Source organism: Gavia stellata, chromosome 12 (assembly GCF_030936135.1).
Source record: "Gavia stellata isolate bGavSte3 chromosome 12, bGavSte3.hap2, whole genome shotgun sequence".
Lineage (NCBI taxonomy): Eukaryota > Metazoa > Chordata > Aves > Gaviiformes > Gaviidae > Gavia > Gavia stellata.
The window spans coordinates 14,193,425-14,210,480 of NC_082605.1; the positions used below are offsets into that span (position 1 = coordinate 14,193,425).

Below are 17,056 nucleotides of genomic sequence, written 5' to 3' on the forward strand. Positions count from 1 at the left end.
GCAGCCAGCTCCATTACAGGAATTCTTCCAATGCATCCATCAAGAATCCTGCTCTCCCCCCCTTCACTTAGCCCATCTCCCGATTAGCTCTGAGAATCACAGCACAGCAAGAACTTGACTGCTTTTATTACTGTAGTGCTCCTCTGATGAGATCGTAACACTTTTTGCCCATCTAAGAAGGCAGCGGCAAACCTTCCTAGACAGAGGAATTAACTACAGATGAGCCTGCTGAAGCAGAGAGGTAAAACTTAACGAAAGCATCTCATCTTTTATCTACAGGGTAGCTGGACCACAAAGTTTATGAACAAGCCCAGTTCTGTGGCCACAACAGTGCAGGCGGTCTTCTACTGAGCCCTCCAGCTTGTCATCTATTTAACCTGCCCCAGTTTTACAGAGTGGGGAACAGGAATCCAATGTGGGAGGCCAGGAAACCAAGTCCCCTACTTTAAAACAGTAGTTATATGCTTTTCCTTGTCAGAAGAAAAGCTATAAAAGCTGTTTCTAGATCCATACAAGCATTCAAATCAGCAGAACCCAGAGGAACTCAGCAAAACAGAGTTATTATTACCACTTTTCTCTTGCTGCTTGCATCACACTCCTGCATGCACATCATGTCTCTGCGGGAGGTACGTACCATAAGGCTGCTTGCTTTTGTTTTAATGTTTGAAACTGGTATATTTATCTGCCCAGTCAGAGGCAGAGTAACAAAATTATGATCTAATTTGCTAAGGGTCATGTGGACATAGGCTTATACAGACTAATATGTGAAAACAGAATTAGGATTCAGCTAGCATTTCATCCTTGCCACTGCATTTTCTGGATGACTCTCTTTTGCTCCATTTGTAAATATAATTTTGGCTTTGATTCAGCAAAGGACTGAAATATAACTCAAGTTTATGCAGATGCATTACTTAAACAGTGTCCTGCAAACATGTTCAGCTATCAAAAAGATCAAATCTATTATATTGTTAAAAAAACGCTTTGTAGTTGGATAACAGGTATCTAACTATTTAAAACCCAGGGGTAAGATTCTTTTTATTTAGCGGTGATTTCAAAAAAGCGTGTGAAATCAATTTTTTAAACAAATTTCAAATGAAAACATTTTCAACACAAAAATACATTTGAAGTGTGAATGCACATCTGAAGCAGATGCCACTTAAGTCAGACTCCACAACTAAAAACTAATATTCTCGCCAGCAACTCCCAGGTTCATTTTGCTCTCCAGCCCCAGATACAGACTAAGCTTTGAAGCTTAAATGGGGTGAAATCCTGGCCATGCTTAAGCCAGAAGTTTTTTGCTACCAGATCCATCATCCTAGGTTGCTACCTGAGATTGCAATGCCAACGCAGCAGGCAGGGCAGCAGGCTGGGAACCCGGTACTCGCTGGGCTGCTGCACTGTGCCCCGCTCCCCCGTCAGTGGAATGTCATTATGGGTACCCCGCTGCTTTCGGAAAGCACTTTCATGTCTTCAGACAGTAATTGCTACCAAGACAAATGTTAAATACTGTCCTCTTATTTCTCAGGATTATCCTCATGGCACAAACAGGGGAAGCTGGGAAAAGGGAGAAGAAATAACATAGGGTGCAAAGCCATCATCACCCTGTTGATGTTCAAGTCACTCCTGAGAATCACCCCGCTTAGACCAGAACACCTCCAATTAACTCACTGACTAATGCTGTAAATGCCAGGACATAATTATAAATAGCTTATCTATTTTACTGAAACCTAGTTTTAAAGTGTCCCTAGCAACTCCATTCCCCAGATACAGCTGGGTCCATGCTCCTGAGGGCTTAGACACAAGATCCCATTACTGTAGTCTCACAAGTTTCTTTGTTTCAGCTGAGAGGTGGTGGCAGCCTCTGGGCATGGCAAATCTGAGATGATTCAACTCAGTCTACCCAGCAATGAAAGAGAGATGAGTGACGTGAGACCTGCTCACATTTGCCATAAAAGAAAAGTACACTGATGCGAGGCATAACAAGAACCCTAGTTGGCCAGAAATTTGGGATGGCTCTGCCTATGTCATCCCCTTACAGCATCCCCTCCAAAGAGGCCAAAAGGTTTTTAAATGAAAACTATGCTTCAGAAGAGAAACAAAGATGATAAATCAAGAGTGAGCAGAGAAGAGAGAAAAGAAAGAAAAAGGTTTATGTCTTGTTCTCTCAGTGCTCACCAAGTCTTGGCACATGGACCTCCTTCTCCATGGCTGGGGTTAGTCAATGCAAAGATGCCCGGTAAACCCTGCCCAGGACCCTCCTTGTCCCTAAAGTGCCTTCGCCCCACCTCTAAGGCCAGCCACCCTGTTCATCCTCATCCTCCTCTTGGCAGTTTCCCCTCTCTACCATTCAAGCTGTGGGTTCACCTCACACTTGCTCTCCTCCCTCCACCTCTCCCTGCAAGGATCCCACCAGACCCAGGCAATTCTTTTTTAAAAGGAACATAACACAACTATGAGCAAGGAAATAAAAATAATATTACTAATAATAGAATACAGTATTAGTCTGCGGCATAGAGCAACTGATCAGATGAGACACATCCTTTGCCCCAACCCTTCATGCAGCTGCTTTTCTCTGCGGCCGCCAGCTCGTGTAGGCAGGAACCACACATCTAATTCAGCCTGGGATAAATCACAAGCACTGCGAGCGCTACCAGGAAACCCCACCACGTAATCTTATCTCTCTCCACTGGGGCCCTCTGATGTGCCAGGGTAGAAAGCAGCGGCTCTCGCAACTGCTAGCACAAGTCTGAACAATACTTACAGCTGATTGTAATTCCAAGCTCTACACCCCTTTTCTTGGGCAATTTAACGTGGAAAGTACCGCTGCTGGGTATGACAGACTCTATAAAACCAAAAACAGACGAAAAAGAAAATAGGAGAAGAGAGAGAGTTTTCAGTTGCATGGATGGTTGCTTTGGAACCAAGAAAAACAAGCCCATAAAACTCAGCTTTATTGGTTCAAATAAGGTTGTTATTCGAGGCCCTGCAGACTTCAGGTTAAAATTTGGATTCTCATTAAAATTACATGCTCTGAACATCAAGTGAAGTGCTCACATCATGCTGTATTTCAAGACTGAGGCAGCTCTCTCAATGTAAAAGGAAAAAAACCTTTTATTTTTCTTTTTTTTTAATACAAAGCTGCAGTTTAGCCCCAGCCAATAGCTTTGGCTCCCTCCTTGCTTCTAGGCTATAAATTAATATAAATACTATTCATATTAATGGGCAAACATTTAAAGTGCAGATGGCCTCTTCATCTACTCTTTAGGCTTATCTCAGCCAAGTGGTGAGCACAAGGCATTTATGAAAGGATCAGAAGAAGGACCCTCCATCTCGGTGCACATTAGAGAACAACGAAAAATGGAAAAGGTCCTCATAGGGACTTCTCGCTCCTCCTTATGAGCTCTAGCAAAAGCCTCATGTATTTGTGTGAATACACTCCCTCCTATGGGTTAGCAAAGGCACTGGCAGAGTCCTACGGGTAGCGAGGAGCAGCAATTCCTTTGGCAACCTACCTGCGACATCAAATTCAATCTCGAGCACCACTTTGTTCGTGAGCGCGGCATCACGCAAAAGTTGATTAGCTTCCTCCATAGTCCCATCCTCAGTCGCAATGCCATTGATAGAAAGGACTCTGTCTCCTACTTGCAGCAGCCCACACCTGCAGTCCACATTGGGAAAACAGGGAAAAGGAGGCAGGATAAAAGAGGAAAGGAGAAAAAACAACCCCACAACCAGCCATGAGTTACTTTTGCGGGGCAAATCTGTTACAAGACACATAGAGTAGTGACACATCCTGCAGAAGTGACCCCAAAGAGAAGATAAGTCATTCTGCAATGCCCGACCCAGTGCCAAGAGCCCCTGGAAGGTCACAGGGCAGCAAACCCTTGTGGTTTGCTTAAGTTCAGACATAGTTTGCTCCTAAATAACCGTTTTTGGTCATATTTCCTGCAACTTCCAGGAAGGAAAAAAAAAGTAACTCTCACCTTCCTAAAAGTCAACACCATGGCCAAGAGATGAGAGTAATAAATACAAGGGCATGTGCCCTCCTACCTTATCTAATGGTATACAGGTCTTTCAATGTACATGCGCCCTCTGAAACCCAAACTAATGGCACTGAAAATTGCATGGAGTCCTCTGCTTAATACATGGCTAATATTGAAACTACAATCCAATGAACTCACTGAAATGTCTCAGCAAATTGGGTAATAATTTATCCCTTGTAATTGCATTTCTGGAAGCCAAATGTACATTGATACTGTGTTTAACTGCCTTGAAAGGCCAATATTATTCCGATGCAATATCCTGCCAATATAACCACAACTGGCACTTTGGGGTTTTTAGTTGAGACCCACTTTCTCCAAGAGCACAGATCAGCAGGTTTTTTTACTTTGGAAGAAAACCAATAATGGCAAGGCTATATTAGAGATATACTGCTACAGCATAGTTTGTCTCTTGGCACCCCTCTGTATTTATAAGCAAGGGGTTTTTTCACACATGAACCAATATTGACCCTCCCTTCTTGCTTTTTTTTTATACGTTCTTTTTTTTTTTCCCAAATATACTGTAACACCAGCAAGAAAATTCTCCACCTTACTGAGCTGGCCCATGGCTCTACAAAATAGTCTAGTGTTCCCTGTGACTGGCCATGGGCAATTGCTCATTTTCCTTCTCCACACTTTTTATCAGTTGTTTGCTACAACCATATCTTTCCAGATTTTCCACTCATCACCTGTCTATAAGGCTGTCCACTAGAGCAGAGCTTGAGAAACCATTCCTCCTCCATCATTAACATAAGCCACAGAGTGGTCTCCAAAATAGATTGAGGATTATGGGAACACGTCTAAGGTTCACCTCTACATTTAGAGTTTTTTTACCACAAAGATTTCCCAGAAGGCATCAGCTATCCTGTTTTGAGCCTTCTCCAGAGAATCTTTATTTCCCTGCTCTTTAATGATCAAGCACATCCTTTGCTCTCTCCTTTCTAGATGTTAGCGTCCACTGATATTTCACGGAAGACAGCTTTTTTTTTTACTAATCTTTGCAGCCACTCTTCATCGCTCACACCTGATTCAATTATAAGAAAACATGGTACCGCAGCTTCCAGGCACACAAAGGTAACATCAAAGGCAATGGACACTGGCTGTATTATTCACCTCCAAACAACAGGATGTATATGAAAGGCCAGGTTAACAAGAAAAAAGCACACATCCAAATTCAAGAAAAATGCACAAGCACAACAGTTTTTGCCAGCGGCCCATCAAAAGCTGAGATATGAGCAAGTTTGGAGAGAGCCTAGGGAGGTTACTTTACTGGTAAGGAAGATATTAAACTTGCAGTATATTTACACTACTGTCTGAGTTCATGCCACCCATGGAAGAACGCTGGTTATTTTATGAGATGTAAATTCAGAAGTGTTTGTTCAAGGAGACTTGGATTAGGACAGACAACTCTATGGTGTATAAATGAATCCACCCATGCGAATAAATTGCATCAAGTTTAATTACACTCCTTTACTGGACTTGTGGATATGCAGCCACATAGATGCGCTTGGAAATACCAGCTTATAAATATGAAGGTGGCAAGGAGTATGACAGAGACATCTCCTCCAGCACTGAGAGCTCTCTTGCTATGTCCAGAATGCACCTTTCGGAAAGGAGGGATTGACATGAGCATCACACAGACATCATTTTGTCATTTCAAGGTCACACAAGGACACAATCCATTTTGGCACCACTGTTTCAGCCGCAAGGGCTGGGAGATCCCACAATACTTTTAGTCAGCATCAAAGCAAATGCTTGCCACCTTTCCCACCAGAGCTGCCTTCTCACAAAACAACTGTTTCTTGTGTTTCTTCACTCAAGGTAGATTTCCCTGGGTGTTTTACAGCCAATAGCTCTGTTAGGTCAGAAGTATTTTATCTCTTTTACTATTAGCCTCAGTCAAACATGGTTGTTTAAGCCCCAGTCTTGCAGGTTTATAAAAGTTTGTGGAGTGAAGCCACAACTTTCTGGCTCCCTCCACGGGGGGCTAGGAGACCTGACGTGCTTTAACTCTTCAGAATAATTCCAGAGACACCAGTTTCCAACTGTCTTGTGCTCTCGCACTGGGAGCAGGGCCCTGGGAGCCAACGCTCCTGCAGACCTCTCCTTGGCTCTGCTGTGGGGTCCTACATGACCCTTTTGGACAGCTTTCCCAAAGAGAGGGCATTTGTCTTAGAGATGCAGAGTCTAACATCAGAGCTCACAAAGTGCTTTGAGATCATGGGAGGAGAAGTGCTTTAAAATCAGAAAGAACAAGAGTAGAGGCATCTCCCAGAGTGAAAGACAGCCCTTTGGATGTCTTGGAGTCCATGATGGGAATGTCTCCCTGGGGTTGCAGAGATTTGCATTTTGTTGTGACTCATTCCTTGGGCTCAAAGACAGCAATGGAGCAGTAGAAGTGTCCTGCTAGATGCAGAACAGCGCAAATTCAAGCCTTGGGCAGGATATGCGCTGAAGATCTCATTCAGCGTCATCAGCATCTGCGTGGTCACTCCAGCTGTGGGGTGAGTGGCAGCAGCTGTGGTCACGGCCACATTGGCGGCTGCAGAAACTGATCCTCTGTGCCCTTACACGCCTCCAAGCTGGCCTGCACAGGTCAGACATGTACATCTGTGTTTGTACCTCTGTCTGCACTTCAGGGGGTGGGTCACAGCCCCCAGAAAATGAAAGCTTTGCTGACAGCTTCACCCAGCTGCTAAACTTTCCTTTTGCAACCTACTCATACTCAAAAGCCAGAAACACAATGATCAAACAACTGTGTCTGAGCAGAGCTAGAAAACAAGTAACTCAGCAGGAAGCATTGATTTTGGATACTGGGATGGAGAAGACGGATACCCTCCCACTGCTGTCAATGACAATGGTGGAGGAAGGATACAAAAGCTGCATGTTTCAAGGCAATCAAGAGGGGATGTCAGGCATCTTCCTATTCCACCCTCCCTGCTGATAACAGGGGCTGAATCACCGTCTCATTTGGAGCCCAAAGGCTTCATCTTGCACCCAGGAAACAAAACAACAGGTGGGGAGGGAGGTCTATTAGAGGCTCTTGGCTGTAAAATCACAAGTCAGGGAGGTGAGAGCTTTTGCTTCAAACCACCTGCCACAAGCTAGCACAAAGCAGATAATAAATGTGAGGCAGCCCAACCTCCCTGAAAAGAGGGTGATGCTGTCCTCCTCCCTGGTAGCACTGAAATTTGCTGGACACCCAAGAGTCAGCTCCTCCACAGCAAGCCAGATGGACAAAGTGATTGTGGATCATGCCCTTGTGCAACAGCACATTCAATTCACAGGTCTTGCACAGGAGCGTGTGAACATGCAGGACAGACCCAGGCTGCTGAGCCCGATCCCTGTATCCCCACCGCTCACCCTCTTTTGCAAAGGGCAACAACTGCAGCACAAGAAAGAGCATAGCCCAGCCTCAGCCAAGAGCCCGGCTTGGTAAAGGGGAGAAAAAGGGCTCTAATGTCTTGGGCTGCAGTTACAGCAGAATCTCTCAAGGGCAGGGAATAAGGTATCTAGGAAGGATGCAGCAAACAAGCTCTGTGGGATAGCAAGAAACAAAAAGTGAAATGAAAACATAAAACTGCCTTTTTCACCTCGCTGCAAACGCAGTGCACTTATCACTTCAAGATGGGGAGGAAAGCCAGTGTTTTCCTGCCAGCTAGGAAGAGCAGCACGGTCTAGGAAAGGAAGAAATACACTGCAGAGATTTAATCCCCAAATCAAATCCAGGCTGCAAACGCAGAGAGGATTACTCCCTGTCACCAGAAAGCAGCAGCCAGGAGAGCGCGAATCCTGCTGGGTGGGCAGCCGAGAGGGAGAGCAGCGTGTGTGACACATTACAGCCAAGCAAGAATGCACCCAGAGTCTTCGCTTTCACTCCAGGCTTGGCAAGAGGATAAAACAAAGCCAGGCAGATTTCAGCACATCTCCCTCCTCCCCTAGGACAGCAGGCTTTGCTGCTGCCTGATTTATAAAAGGAGTTTGGTGCTTTGCAATGTGAGCCAAACTCACCCTGGTAATAGAAGATTAAAAAAACCAAAACACCATCACTTTCCTTTTTAAACCCTGTTTAGAAACAAACAAACAAAAGGCGTAAAAGGCTTTTAAAATCTTTCTTAACCTGTATCACTCAGGGCAACCCTTTTTCCTGTGCCAGCTCCTTGCCCCTGTCCTCCCACAGACACAAGAACCAGGTACTCTTGCTCCTCTCTGCCTCTGCATTGGCCGCCTGGAGAAGCTACCACACAGACCTCTCTGCACGGCGAAGACTTGCGTTTCCTTCTGCAGGTGCATTTCCCTGACATATGACCCCCGTGTGCTGTTTTCCCAGGCGGGCCTGGGGACACCAAACCCTCAGCACATGTTGATAAGGCCCTTGGAGACTTCTCCTCCCAGGGATGGGTCTGCAGCAGGCACTGAGCACTGCCACGTCGTTGCACCTCAGGCACCCTTAGACAGGACAGACCACCAGTGGAAATCACAGGTGGGAAGAGAAACCAGCACAGGGGCATGAGTGCCAGCTCACTCACCCCTCATTATTTCATCTGCCTGATGAAACCAGCTCTCTTTTCCACCCCACAAGAGCTCAAGCCATGCTGGGACCTGGTTCATTTAGTAAGAAAAACCTTGCTAGAGGACATCTACATCATAGTGCACAGACACTCAAGCAGACTTTAAATACAGCCAAGCAAGGGTATTGGAAAAAATTTAGCCAGAGCAGCCAGAGCTCCTGAGCTGAGGCTTGTCCACTGGAGGAGTCATTGCTCCCGGTATCCCTGGGGGGTGACACGCAGCAGTTAATGCTGCTTCTCCGTTCTGCTCTTTTCCCAGCATTACAGAGTCAAAAGCAAGAGTGCTTAAATGCAGCACCTACCTGCTCCTCAGCCAGAGCCCTCTGCACTTCAAAACCTTGCTTTTAGGCCAATTTATATAGCTGGGCTCTGCTACAACGAAACCGTGCAGAAAACACTTCGCTGGGCCCACTTGTTTAGATCTTTCCCCTTTCTGCACCCAGACAAAACTTCATCTTTCAAAGAGAAAGGCAAAAAAAAGGAATGGGAATGGCTCTCTCACACAGACACACGCTCCCTTCCTCCTCCTTCTCCCAGAACAGCCACAGCCTCGTACCAAGACGTTCACCTGGGATGCGAGGGAGGCCGCGGTCAGCCGACGAGTGCAGAAATGGCAGTGACAGTAAACCATGCCCAGTGAAGAATGGGAGATATTACAAGGATGATAGTAAATATCTAAATGAGCCTCTGAGGAGAGAAAACAAACCAAACCATGAAATGTTCAGCAGCAGCACCATCAGCATCCAAGGGCAAGGTCTCTAACCTCTCTGCCGGGCTGTCGGGCTCAATAAAACGGACGAGAGGTGGGGAAGATAGGGTTTCGGTAGCAAAGATGCCTCCCTGGAGCTGAAGTCCGAAGCCATTCAAAGGGTCTCCCCTGAGCACCACCTCTGTTGTCTCCGTGTGGACTATCTGCCCGCCAGGACCCACCGTGCTGGAGGCCAGTGACACTGAGAGGAGGAGAGAGGCGGAAGGTCAGGGTAGTCACGGTCAACATAGCAGGTCTGGTCACAGACCTCGATCTGGCAGTAGTGGGGACAGCAACCAAGGATGAGGGAGACACTGACAGTGCTAAGATGACTGGTCCTACCCCAGCTAACAGTCAACAATAAGGACAGCAAGGCAAGCATGCACGCCCCATCCAAGCCCCCAGCCCACCACCACTCTTACGTGAGCTCTTGTGCTCCTTCTTCTTCTGCCTCCTTCTCAGCATGGTGGTGCGCGGGCTCATGGGGTGGGAGCTGCGAGGTAGCGTGTTCGAGTTCTGGCAGGGGAAGCCCTGCGCGTTCATGGTGGGAGACGAGAAGTTGGCAGCCACCAGAGCTGGGGAAATACAGAGCATGTTAAGGATGTGCGCAGAGAAGTGCGGCAGCGGGTTCATCTAACGGGCATTCATCAAACAACTAATGTCTTTGGACTAGCTCCTTCTTCCCAACTCCAGGGCTCAAGACTGAAGTGAGAACCTTATCCTGGGCTTGCAGCTCCAGGAGAGCTGTGAGAGTGGGCTTGGGCTCAAGATGGATGTTGCTGTCTGGTGTGCAGTGATTCCAGTGACTGGGCTGCCTGTCGCTGCAGCATCCAGGCTACCAGGTGAGAAGTGCATCGTGGATGCAAGGCAGCCAACAGCAGGTTGGCACAATGGCACTAATGAACCTTAAATACATAGAAAGAGGAACCACAGCTTGAACTTGACCTGCTGGGCAACTGGGCTGCCCTGTTTGCTTCCCAACACACAGTGTAACATTTCCTCCCTATCTTACTGTCGTAAGACAAGAAACCTGGGGCTGAACAGAGCCTGCTTTTCTGCAAGACAGATTTTGAAGCAGACGTAATCCTGCTGCTAACACGTTGTGTGGCACCAGGGCTGAGCTGGATGCATTGATGTATCACATTCCTACATGCCACCAGAGCTGCCCTCCTTGTCCCACAGCAACTCATTTTTGCCCTTGCCCCCATGAAACCGGGCACTGGGGTGTAGGGTTAGAGGACGGGAGCACGGGTCTGCCCAGCACACCGCTCTCACTGCAGTTACCAGATCTGCACACGCTGGGCTGCAGATACTGATTTTGCACCTCAGCACTGGACCTGTGAAAACAGCCTCAGGTGACCAAGGAGGAAACGAGTGACACTTGTGGCTGTGGAGTTGGGTATTACAGAAATGGAGGGGCACAACATGAATGAACACACGCAGGGATGGGGGCAATGCCATGCACTGGGGTTACATTTGCAGTAATCCTGTCCAGACGTCTGGTTCCACGTGGGTGTCTTGCAGTGCCCGGGGTGGTGGGTGTGACAGTAGTTGACACAGGGGTCCCAGCAGTGGTGGTGGTCGCTCTTCTGCACCTTGACTGATGGCACCCAGGAGAACAGAAATCACCACAGGCAGGGAGGAGAAATGAGAGAAAGAAAAGGTAAGAAGCAGAAGGCCAGGAGATTGCAGAAAAGAGCCTCATACTGGCTCTGCCCAAGTCAGGACCCAGCCACAGTGTGTCAAGCACCAGCAGCAAAAACGCATCCCCACATAACCTCATGACACTTGATGCAAAGTGGCAGAAATCCACCTCTTCCCCATAAAAAACTCCGCATTCTGAGCCAACAGCCTGAGTAAGCCATGCTGGCAGCACACAGATGTCATTACCATTTGCAGTCTGTTGTGCGACATGCAGAAGCTCCCTCCAGCCACGAGTTTCCCGCAGAGGCCATCAGCGTTATCCGACAGCACCAGGGAAACCTCCTTGTTCTGTTTCCCACCTTGCTGCCGGAGCTGCCCTCCCGGGGACAAGGCTCAATGCCTTCCGCACATGCCAAGGACTACTTTGAGCACTTTGCTTGGCTTCAGCGTTTGGTTGTTTAGTGGCTGCTCTTGGCCAGGAATCCATCGCAGGATGCACGTGTGGATGAAAGAGAGGAGGAGCAGAGGGCTGCCTCCAGCTCACCAGAACAAAAGGGATTTAATACACCACTGTTTAAAAGCAATTATGGAGGGCCACCGACACAGGAAGAGATGCCAACACTATGGCAAACAGTAAATTAAAACATGGAACCAATATGGAAGACTCTATTCAAGGGCACATAACTGCTTTAGCTTTAACCCTAACCCCAGCCCAGTGTGTGTTGGCAGAGATCTGTTGCAGGGTGACATCCATCACCCCGAAATCCCTTGTCCCAGGAACTGTGTCATTGCCACAGTTGGTCATTGGTGGCATTTGGTCACGATGCCACAAGTCTCTTCTGAAGTGCCTCAAACAGCCCCCCAAGCACAGGTCCCTTGTCTGTTCTCACTGATCCCCCTTTTGCCCCTGGGCAGCACAGGGTCGATTCAGTTTTCCTTGCCCCGCAGCACTGGGTTTTCTCTCCCGAACCTCTGCACCACGCTGTCTGGACCTATTTTCTTCCAAGAGGAATTGCTGGCTAACGAGCAAGACTGCAAGTGTCTCTCGTATTCAGCTAAGCATGAACAGCATCCCACAGCAGAGCATCACTGCAGCCATGAGTTATCCCAGAGCTCTTAACTTCGCAACCACTTCTAGTGACTGGTAACTGCCTTTCCAGTATGAGACCTCCTCCAGGCTCTGTGTCCTCCAAGTAGGCAGAAATGCCACCAGCGCTGGTACTACCAGAACTTTCTGAGGGTGCAAACCTGGCACAGGGACTCAGTTTATTTAGTGAGTCCACCCAGAGATCCCATCTAAAGGTCATCTGTTAGTACCTTTAACAGTGGAAATCCATTTTGTGTGCATGCACCACAGGCATCAAATCATTTAGGTCAGGATTTCCAACCAATATAGTGATTATATTTAGTCTTTGCTAAACATTTAGTGAGTTTAGCACTTATTCTGTCAAGCTATTAGAAAAACCACTTCCAGCTCTGGGGTTTCTATTTTGTGAATTCAAAAGTAAATGCAGAGCCAGTCAGCTTTTAAAAACAAAAATCAAATTAATAAATGTGCCTATAGCTAGACAAAAAGGAAAGTTCTTAATAAAATTAAATACTTTGAACACAAGGGACAGAGCTTATGGGCATATATACAAAATCATTTAATCCATTTATAGTAATTAAAACTCCCATTTGTCTATAAATTCTTAGCTCATATCTGACACAACAGAAGAAAGTGCCTTTGAAACTCAGCTGTCAGTGCATCAGGCAAGCGAAGAGATTTTGGACAATTCTGTGAGAAAAATCTACAACAGCCTTCCCCATGCATTCATACATCATCCCTGCCTGAGGAAACACATCCATCCCAGCACGGCTGCTGGGCACCATCCGCTCCCGTTCATCTTGTGAGCAGGGCGTAATCCTCCCACAAACTCTCCAAATGCCCCCAGAGCCACAGAGAAAGCAAACTCAGTTTGAGAAATCCCATGCTTCAGCATTAGACTGTATTTTTGCATGGCAGCTGCAGCTTCAGATCCCCCTCCACCTCCTCAATAACAGGATTTTGATTGCACGAGAAGCCACGTTTAAAAAACATAATGACAAGCCCCGTGCAGGCACACACTGGAAGGACTCAGTAATGCAAATGCTGAACAGAGATGAGTCGGCACGCTCTCCTCGGCTGCTTTCCCTGGGCTTCTCTCTCTTGCCAACCACGACAGTTTGCTTTTGCATGGTCCATTTTTTCTTACTGCCCCTGTTTGTTTCCCTAAACTCAGAAAAAGCAGCCTGTGGAGTTGGCACTCGGCGTCTGGAGCAGAAGGCAGCGCTCTTCCCAGGTCCGAAGGCAGTTTGTCAACTGTGGTGTGGTTCCTCGGCTGCTCACCATAGGCTGCACAATGCCATGGCTGGTTACACCACTGAGGAGCACTTCTTTGTGAGCTGCTCCTCTTGCCCAAAATGCTCTCCTTCCCGTCCCCACCACCTCCCTTTCCCACCCCCATCAGCACTGGTGAAGGTTCAAGCCCAACCACACACCTCTGCCTCCTAAGAGCCATGTGGATGAACAGCGTCCTTCCCTATGATCCCTCACATGTTAAAGAGTTTAATCAAAAGTGGGAACAATTGTCATATCCTTTATTTTTCATATTCATGTGTTGCAATTACTCTCCCAAGTTGTGTTCTGTATTTCTGCCACAGCAAACTGATCTGATGTATGGAGGTTTGGATAAAAAGGTTGTGAACACACTGAGCTCTCCTTCCACAGATCCTCCTTCTCCTGAGCTGCTGCTGAATGCATATATTCTGAAAGGAGATTAGGACAAGGGCACTAATGGAAGGAGGACAATAGTTCATTTTAACGGCCACTGAAAAAGGATTATAGCTTTCCATTTTTTCTTGGGCACAAAGGTCAAGTCATCCATCCCCTTTGTTAAAATGCTTTAATTCTGCACAAATTGGACTGGACATGGAAGAGATTTATTTCTAGACATGGAGATGTTATAGATTTTATGTTTCACCACATCGTGTTAAAGAAGACAACACAGATATTTTCTTCCTTTCCCCAAACCATCCTAGAAGAGAACGGAAAGAAGAGCTGTGCCTGGGGCTACTGTGCACCAATATTATTAAAACACACATTCCTGAGGGACAAGCGATGGAAAATGGTTGTGAAAGGGGCTGGTACTGAACAGTCACGCCTGAAACACCTGAATTACAAGACCACCAGTACAGATTGTAACAAAACTGGAGGCAAGAGTTGCAAAAAATCTACAAGGACTGAGGCTATGTTCACAATGAAGTTTATATGAGAGTCTGAGTCAGCCTCTCACGTGGAAGGAGAAACTAAAGGTGGGCAACAAAGATGCTCATCAGGGTGAATTCCTAATGATGTTTGCAGGCATTTTGGGCTTGATTTCACTGGAAACAGACTTTTTTCCCCAGTATTTCTTAGGGGGGGAGCAGCTACAGATGCATTCATTCTACCGCTGGCTGCTCAGACACAGTGGCCGTTCAAACAGCCTGGTCCACATGAACACTTGTGTTACAGCTTTGTTTCCTAAGAAAGTCCGGCAGGATCCTGCCTAGCTACATGTCCTTTACAAAGCCTTACCAGGCACCAGCAAATGAAAGTTGAGCTTGGAAATACATTTGCCAGCACCAAAGTTGTTTTCCTCCCTTTCCATTAAAGTCTCTTATCTGAGGTGCTAAGGAAGCGGCTTGCACAGCACTCAGCACTGCAAAACCCTGGGATTCCCAACTCCAATTTCCCCATTCAAGCACAGATGTTACCTTTTTTTCCTATTCACATCCTTAAAGAACATCATCTAATCACATGCATTTCATCAAAACATTTTTTTTTCCCTCCACAGATGTCTCTCTTTGGAGTCTGTTGCCAGCATTCAAAAGCAACAAGAAGCCCAGCAGGGACCTCAAGTGAGTTTTGAGGGCAACCAACAGTGTTTGCACAGAGGACACACCTGTTTCTGGAGGCTTCAAAGGCAGCCTGCTTTGGTGAACAGGTAATATCTCCAGCTTGACATTTTCTGAAGTGGCAGCTAAAAGCTGAGTTGCCTCTAATAAGGAGCAGTGTTCTGTGCTCGTGCCATCAATGGAGAGAATATGGTCACCAACATGCAATGCGCCACATCTGCAAAGGAAACAGCAAGAGAGATAATTATACACATGGCCAAAATCCATGTCCTTACAGTTGGGAGCAGAAACATACAAAATCCAACTGTGAATTACTGTGTGAATTCATGTGAATTTTTTTTCATACCTTATTTTTTTATTTCCAATTTGAACCTTAGGTTCAAGCATTGCCCAAAATACCAACTAAGACAGTTCATGCTTGACTCAGTGCTGCTGGTGGCTTGGGAAAGATCTTTTAAGCTTTTAATAGTGCCCACTCATAGCTAGTCTGGACGGGCTCACCCAGCGGCATAGTTAAGTCCTGCAAGCCAGCAGTTCAGCTCAGCAACACTACTAACCACAGCTAAGGCTGCATCACGGTCTGCCTTTCTGCATCCCCACGTAAAGGATGACTAGCTGACTTGCCCATCAGGGAAGGGCTCTAGCCAGAAGTCTCCAGAATAGGTGTTTGCCATTCCACAGCTCCGGGGCAGTCAGATCTGACATTTTTAAAGCAGAGCTCAGCTTTCACACGCACTGAGTTACATTCATTCCCGGTGAGGAGCGTCCACTGGCGTTGGGTCAGATATTTTTAGCACACTTAGCGCTAAGAACATGTGGACATGGCCATTTCAAGGTGAAGCAGGGAAGAATGGTATGTAACTAACAAGGGGACAAGAAAAGCAGCAGAGAAAGGAAAAGCAGAGCTAGGAACAGCCTGTTCGGATCTGTACCTGTCCACCACGCTGGCCGGCTTGATCTTGTCGATGACAATGACCTGCTTGTTCCGGTGGGTGGTTGTCATCAGTGTGATTCCTAGCGTAGACCCTGGAGTCTTTGCTATTTCAACTAGTAAAGGACCTGAAGCATTTGCTACAGTATCTGCAAAACAAGAGAGCATCTGAAGACACTTCTCATACAGCCTTTTCCATTTCTAAATGCAGGGGGTTGGCCAATAGCACTGACTTACCATGTGTATCAGCAAACCTGTAGTTTGGACATCCTACAGTCTGTATCACACGCTAACTTAACAAAGAAGTAAACTCAAGAAGCAAAACTGCTTCTGCACAAAATATATATGATAATGAAGCGAAGAGATATTACAACAATTCACTCATGGAAATAACCCCCCAGCCTCTTTTCTTGGGGTTAAATAGCAAGATTGAGCAAAAGATTGTTCAAAGGCTGTGCAGCAGTCACATCAACAGTATTAAAAGCACAAAAAAAGAAGATCAGAAGGACATTATTGTTATAGGCTTCCTCCCAAACAAACAAAAAATAAAAAAAAGAAATGGGATCCCACTTTCTGAAGCACTCAGAAGTCTTGTGTGCTGATGACCAGCACAAAAGTCAGTCAACTCCTGTGTATTTCAGCACCAGCTTCGAAACGTCGCCTCAACTGCTGATTTCAGCTGCTCCAGTACGACAGTGGGAACAGAGACACAGCACTATCTACCTGCATGCTTACAAAAGCCTCCTCTCTTTCATCAGACAATAGAGGGGTAACTCATGTTTAAAAGATGCATTTCTGCAATAAGCTTAATAGATACTGTAAGTGAGACTATGAAACTCCTACGAAATTGCACCTGTTAGCATAAGCCTGCGTTATACCTATTCATCTCTTCTGAGGAAGGGGGAGGAAAAAGAAAGCCTGTGTCTCTGGCTGATTAGACAGAAATTCCCTCCACCTCTATTATACACGTTTGCTTCCAGATTACCTAAAGCCATCGTAAAAAGGCTGGATTCATAAACGTGTTATCACCACCACACAACCCACAACCAGCACCCCATGTGTAGTTTGACCCCCCCACAACAGCACTTCACGGAAACCCAGCCATCCGCTTCGAAGGAAAGGCCAGCAGAGCCCTCTGAGAGCTTGATGCCTCCTCAGCCCTTAATTATTCATAGTAAGGCTCTTCTCTTCCAAAGCTATGCTCCAC

At 46.6% G+C, this 17,056-nt stretch overlaps 1 protein-coding gene across 1 annotated transcript in view; it reads right to left on the bottom strand.

Annotated features, from left to right (window-relative positions):
* Positions 1-17,056, bottom strand: part of GRIP2 (glutamate receptor interacting protein 2) — a 282,859-nt gene that overhangs the window by 28,955 nt on the left and 236,848 nt on the right. The window contains exons 8-14 of the mRNA XM_059823165.1: positions 15,851-15,998; positions 14,966-15,135; positions 10,834-10,959; positions 9,782-9,934; positions 9,375-9,561; positions 3,513-3,658; positions 2,762-2,842 (exon numbers count right to left, since the gene is read on the bottom strand). Coding sequence (XP_059679148.1) covers positions 2,762-2,842; positions 3,513-3,658; positions 9,375-9,561; positions 9,782-9,934; positions 10,834-10,959; positions 14,966-15,135; positions 15,851-15,998 — 1,011 coding nt within the window. The remainder of the gene's footprint in view (positions 1-2,761; positions 2,843-3,512; positions 3,659-9,374; positions 9,562-9,781; positions 9,935-10,833; positions 10,960-14,965; positions 15,136-15,850; positions 15,999-17,056) is intronic.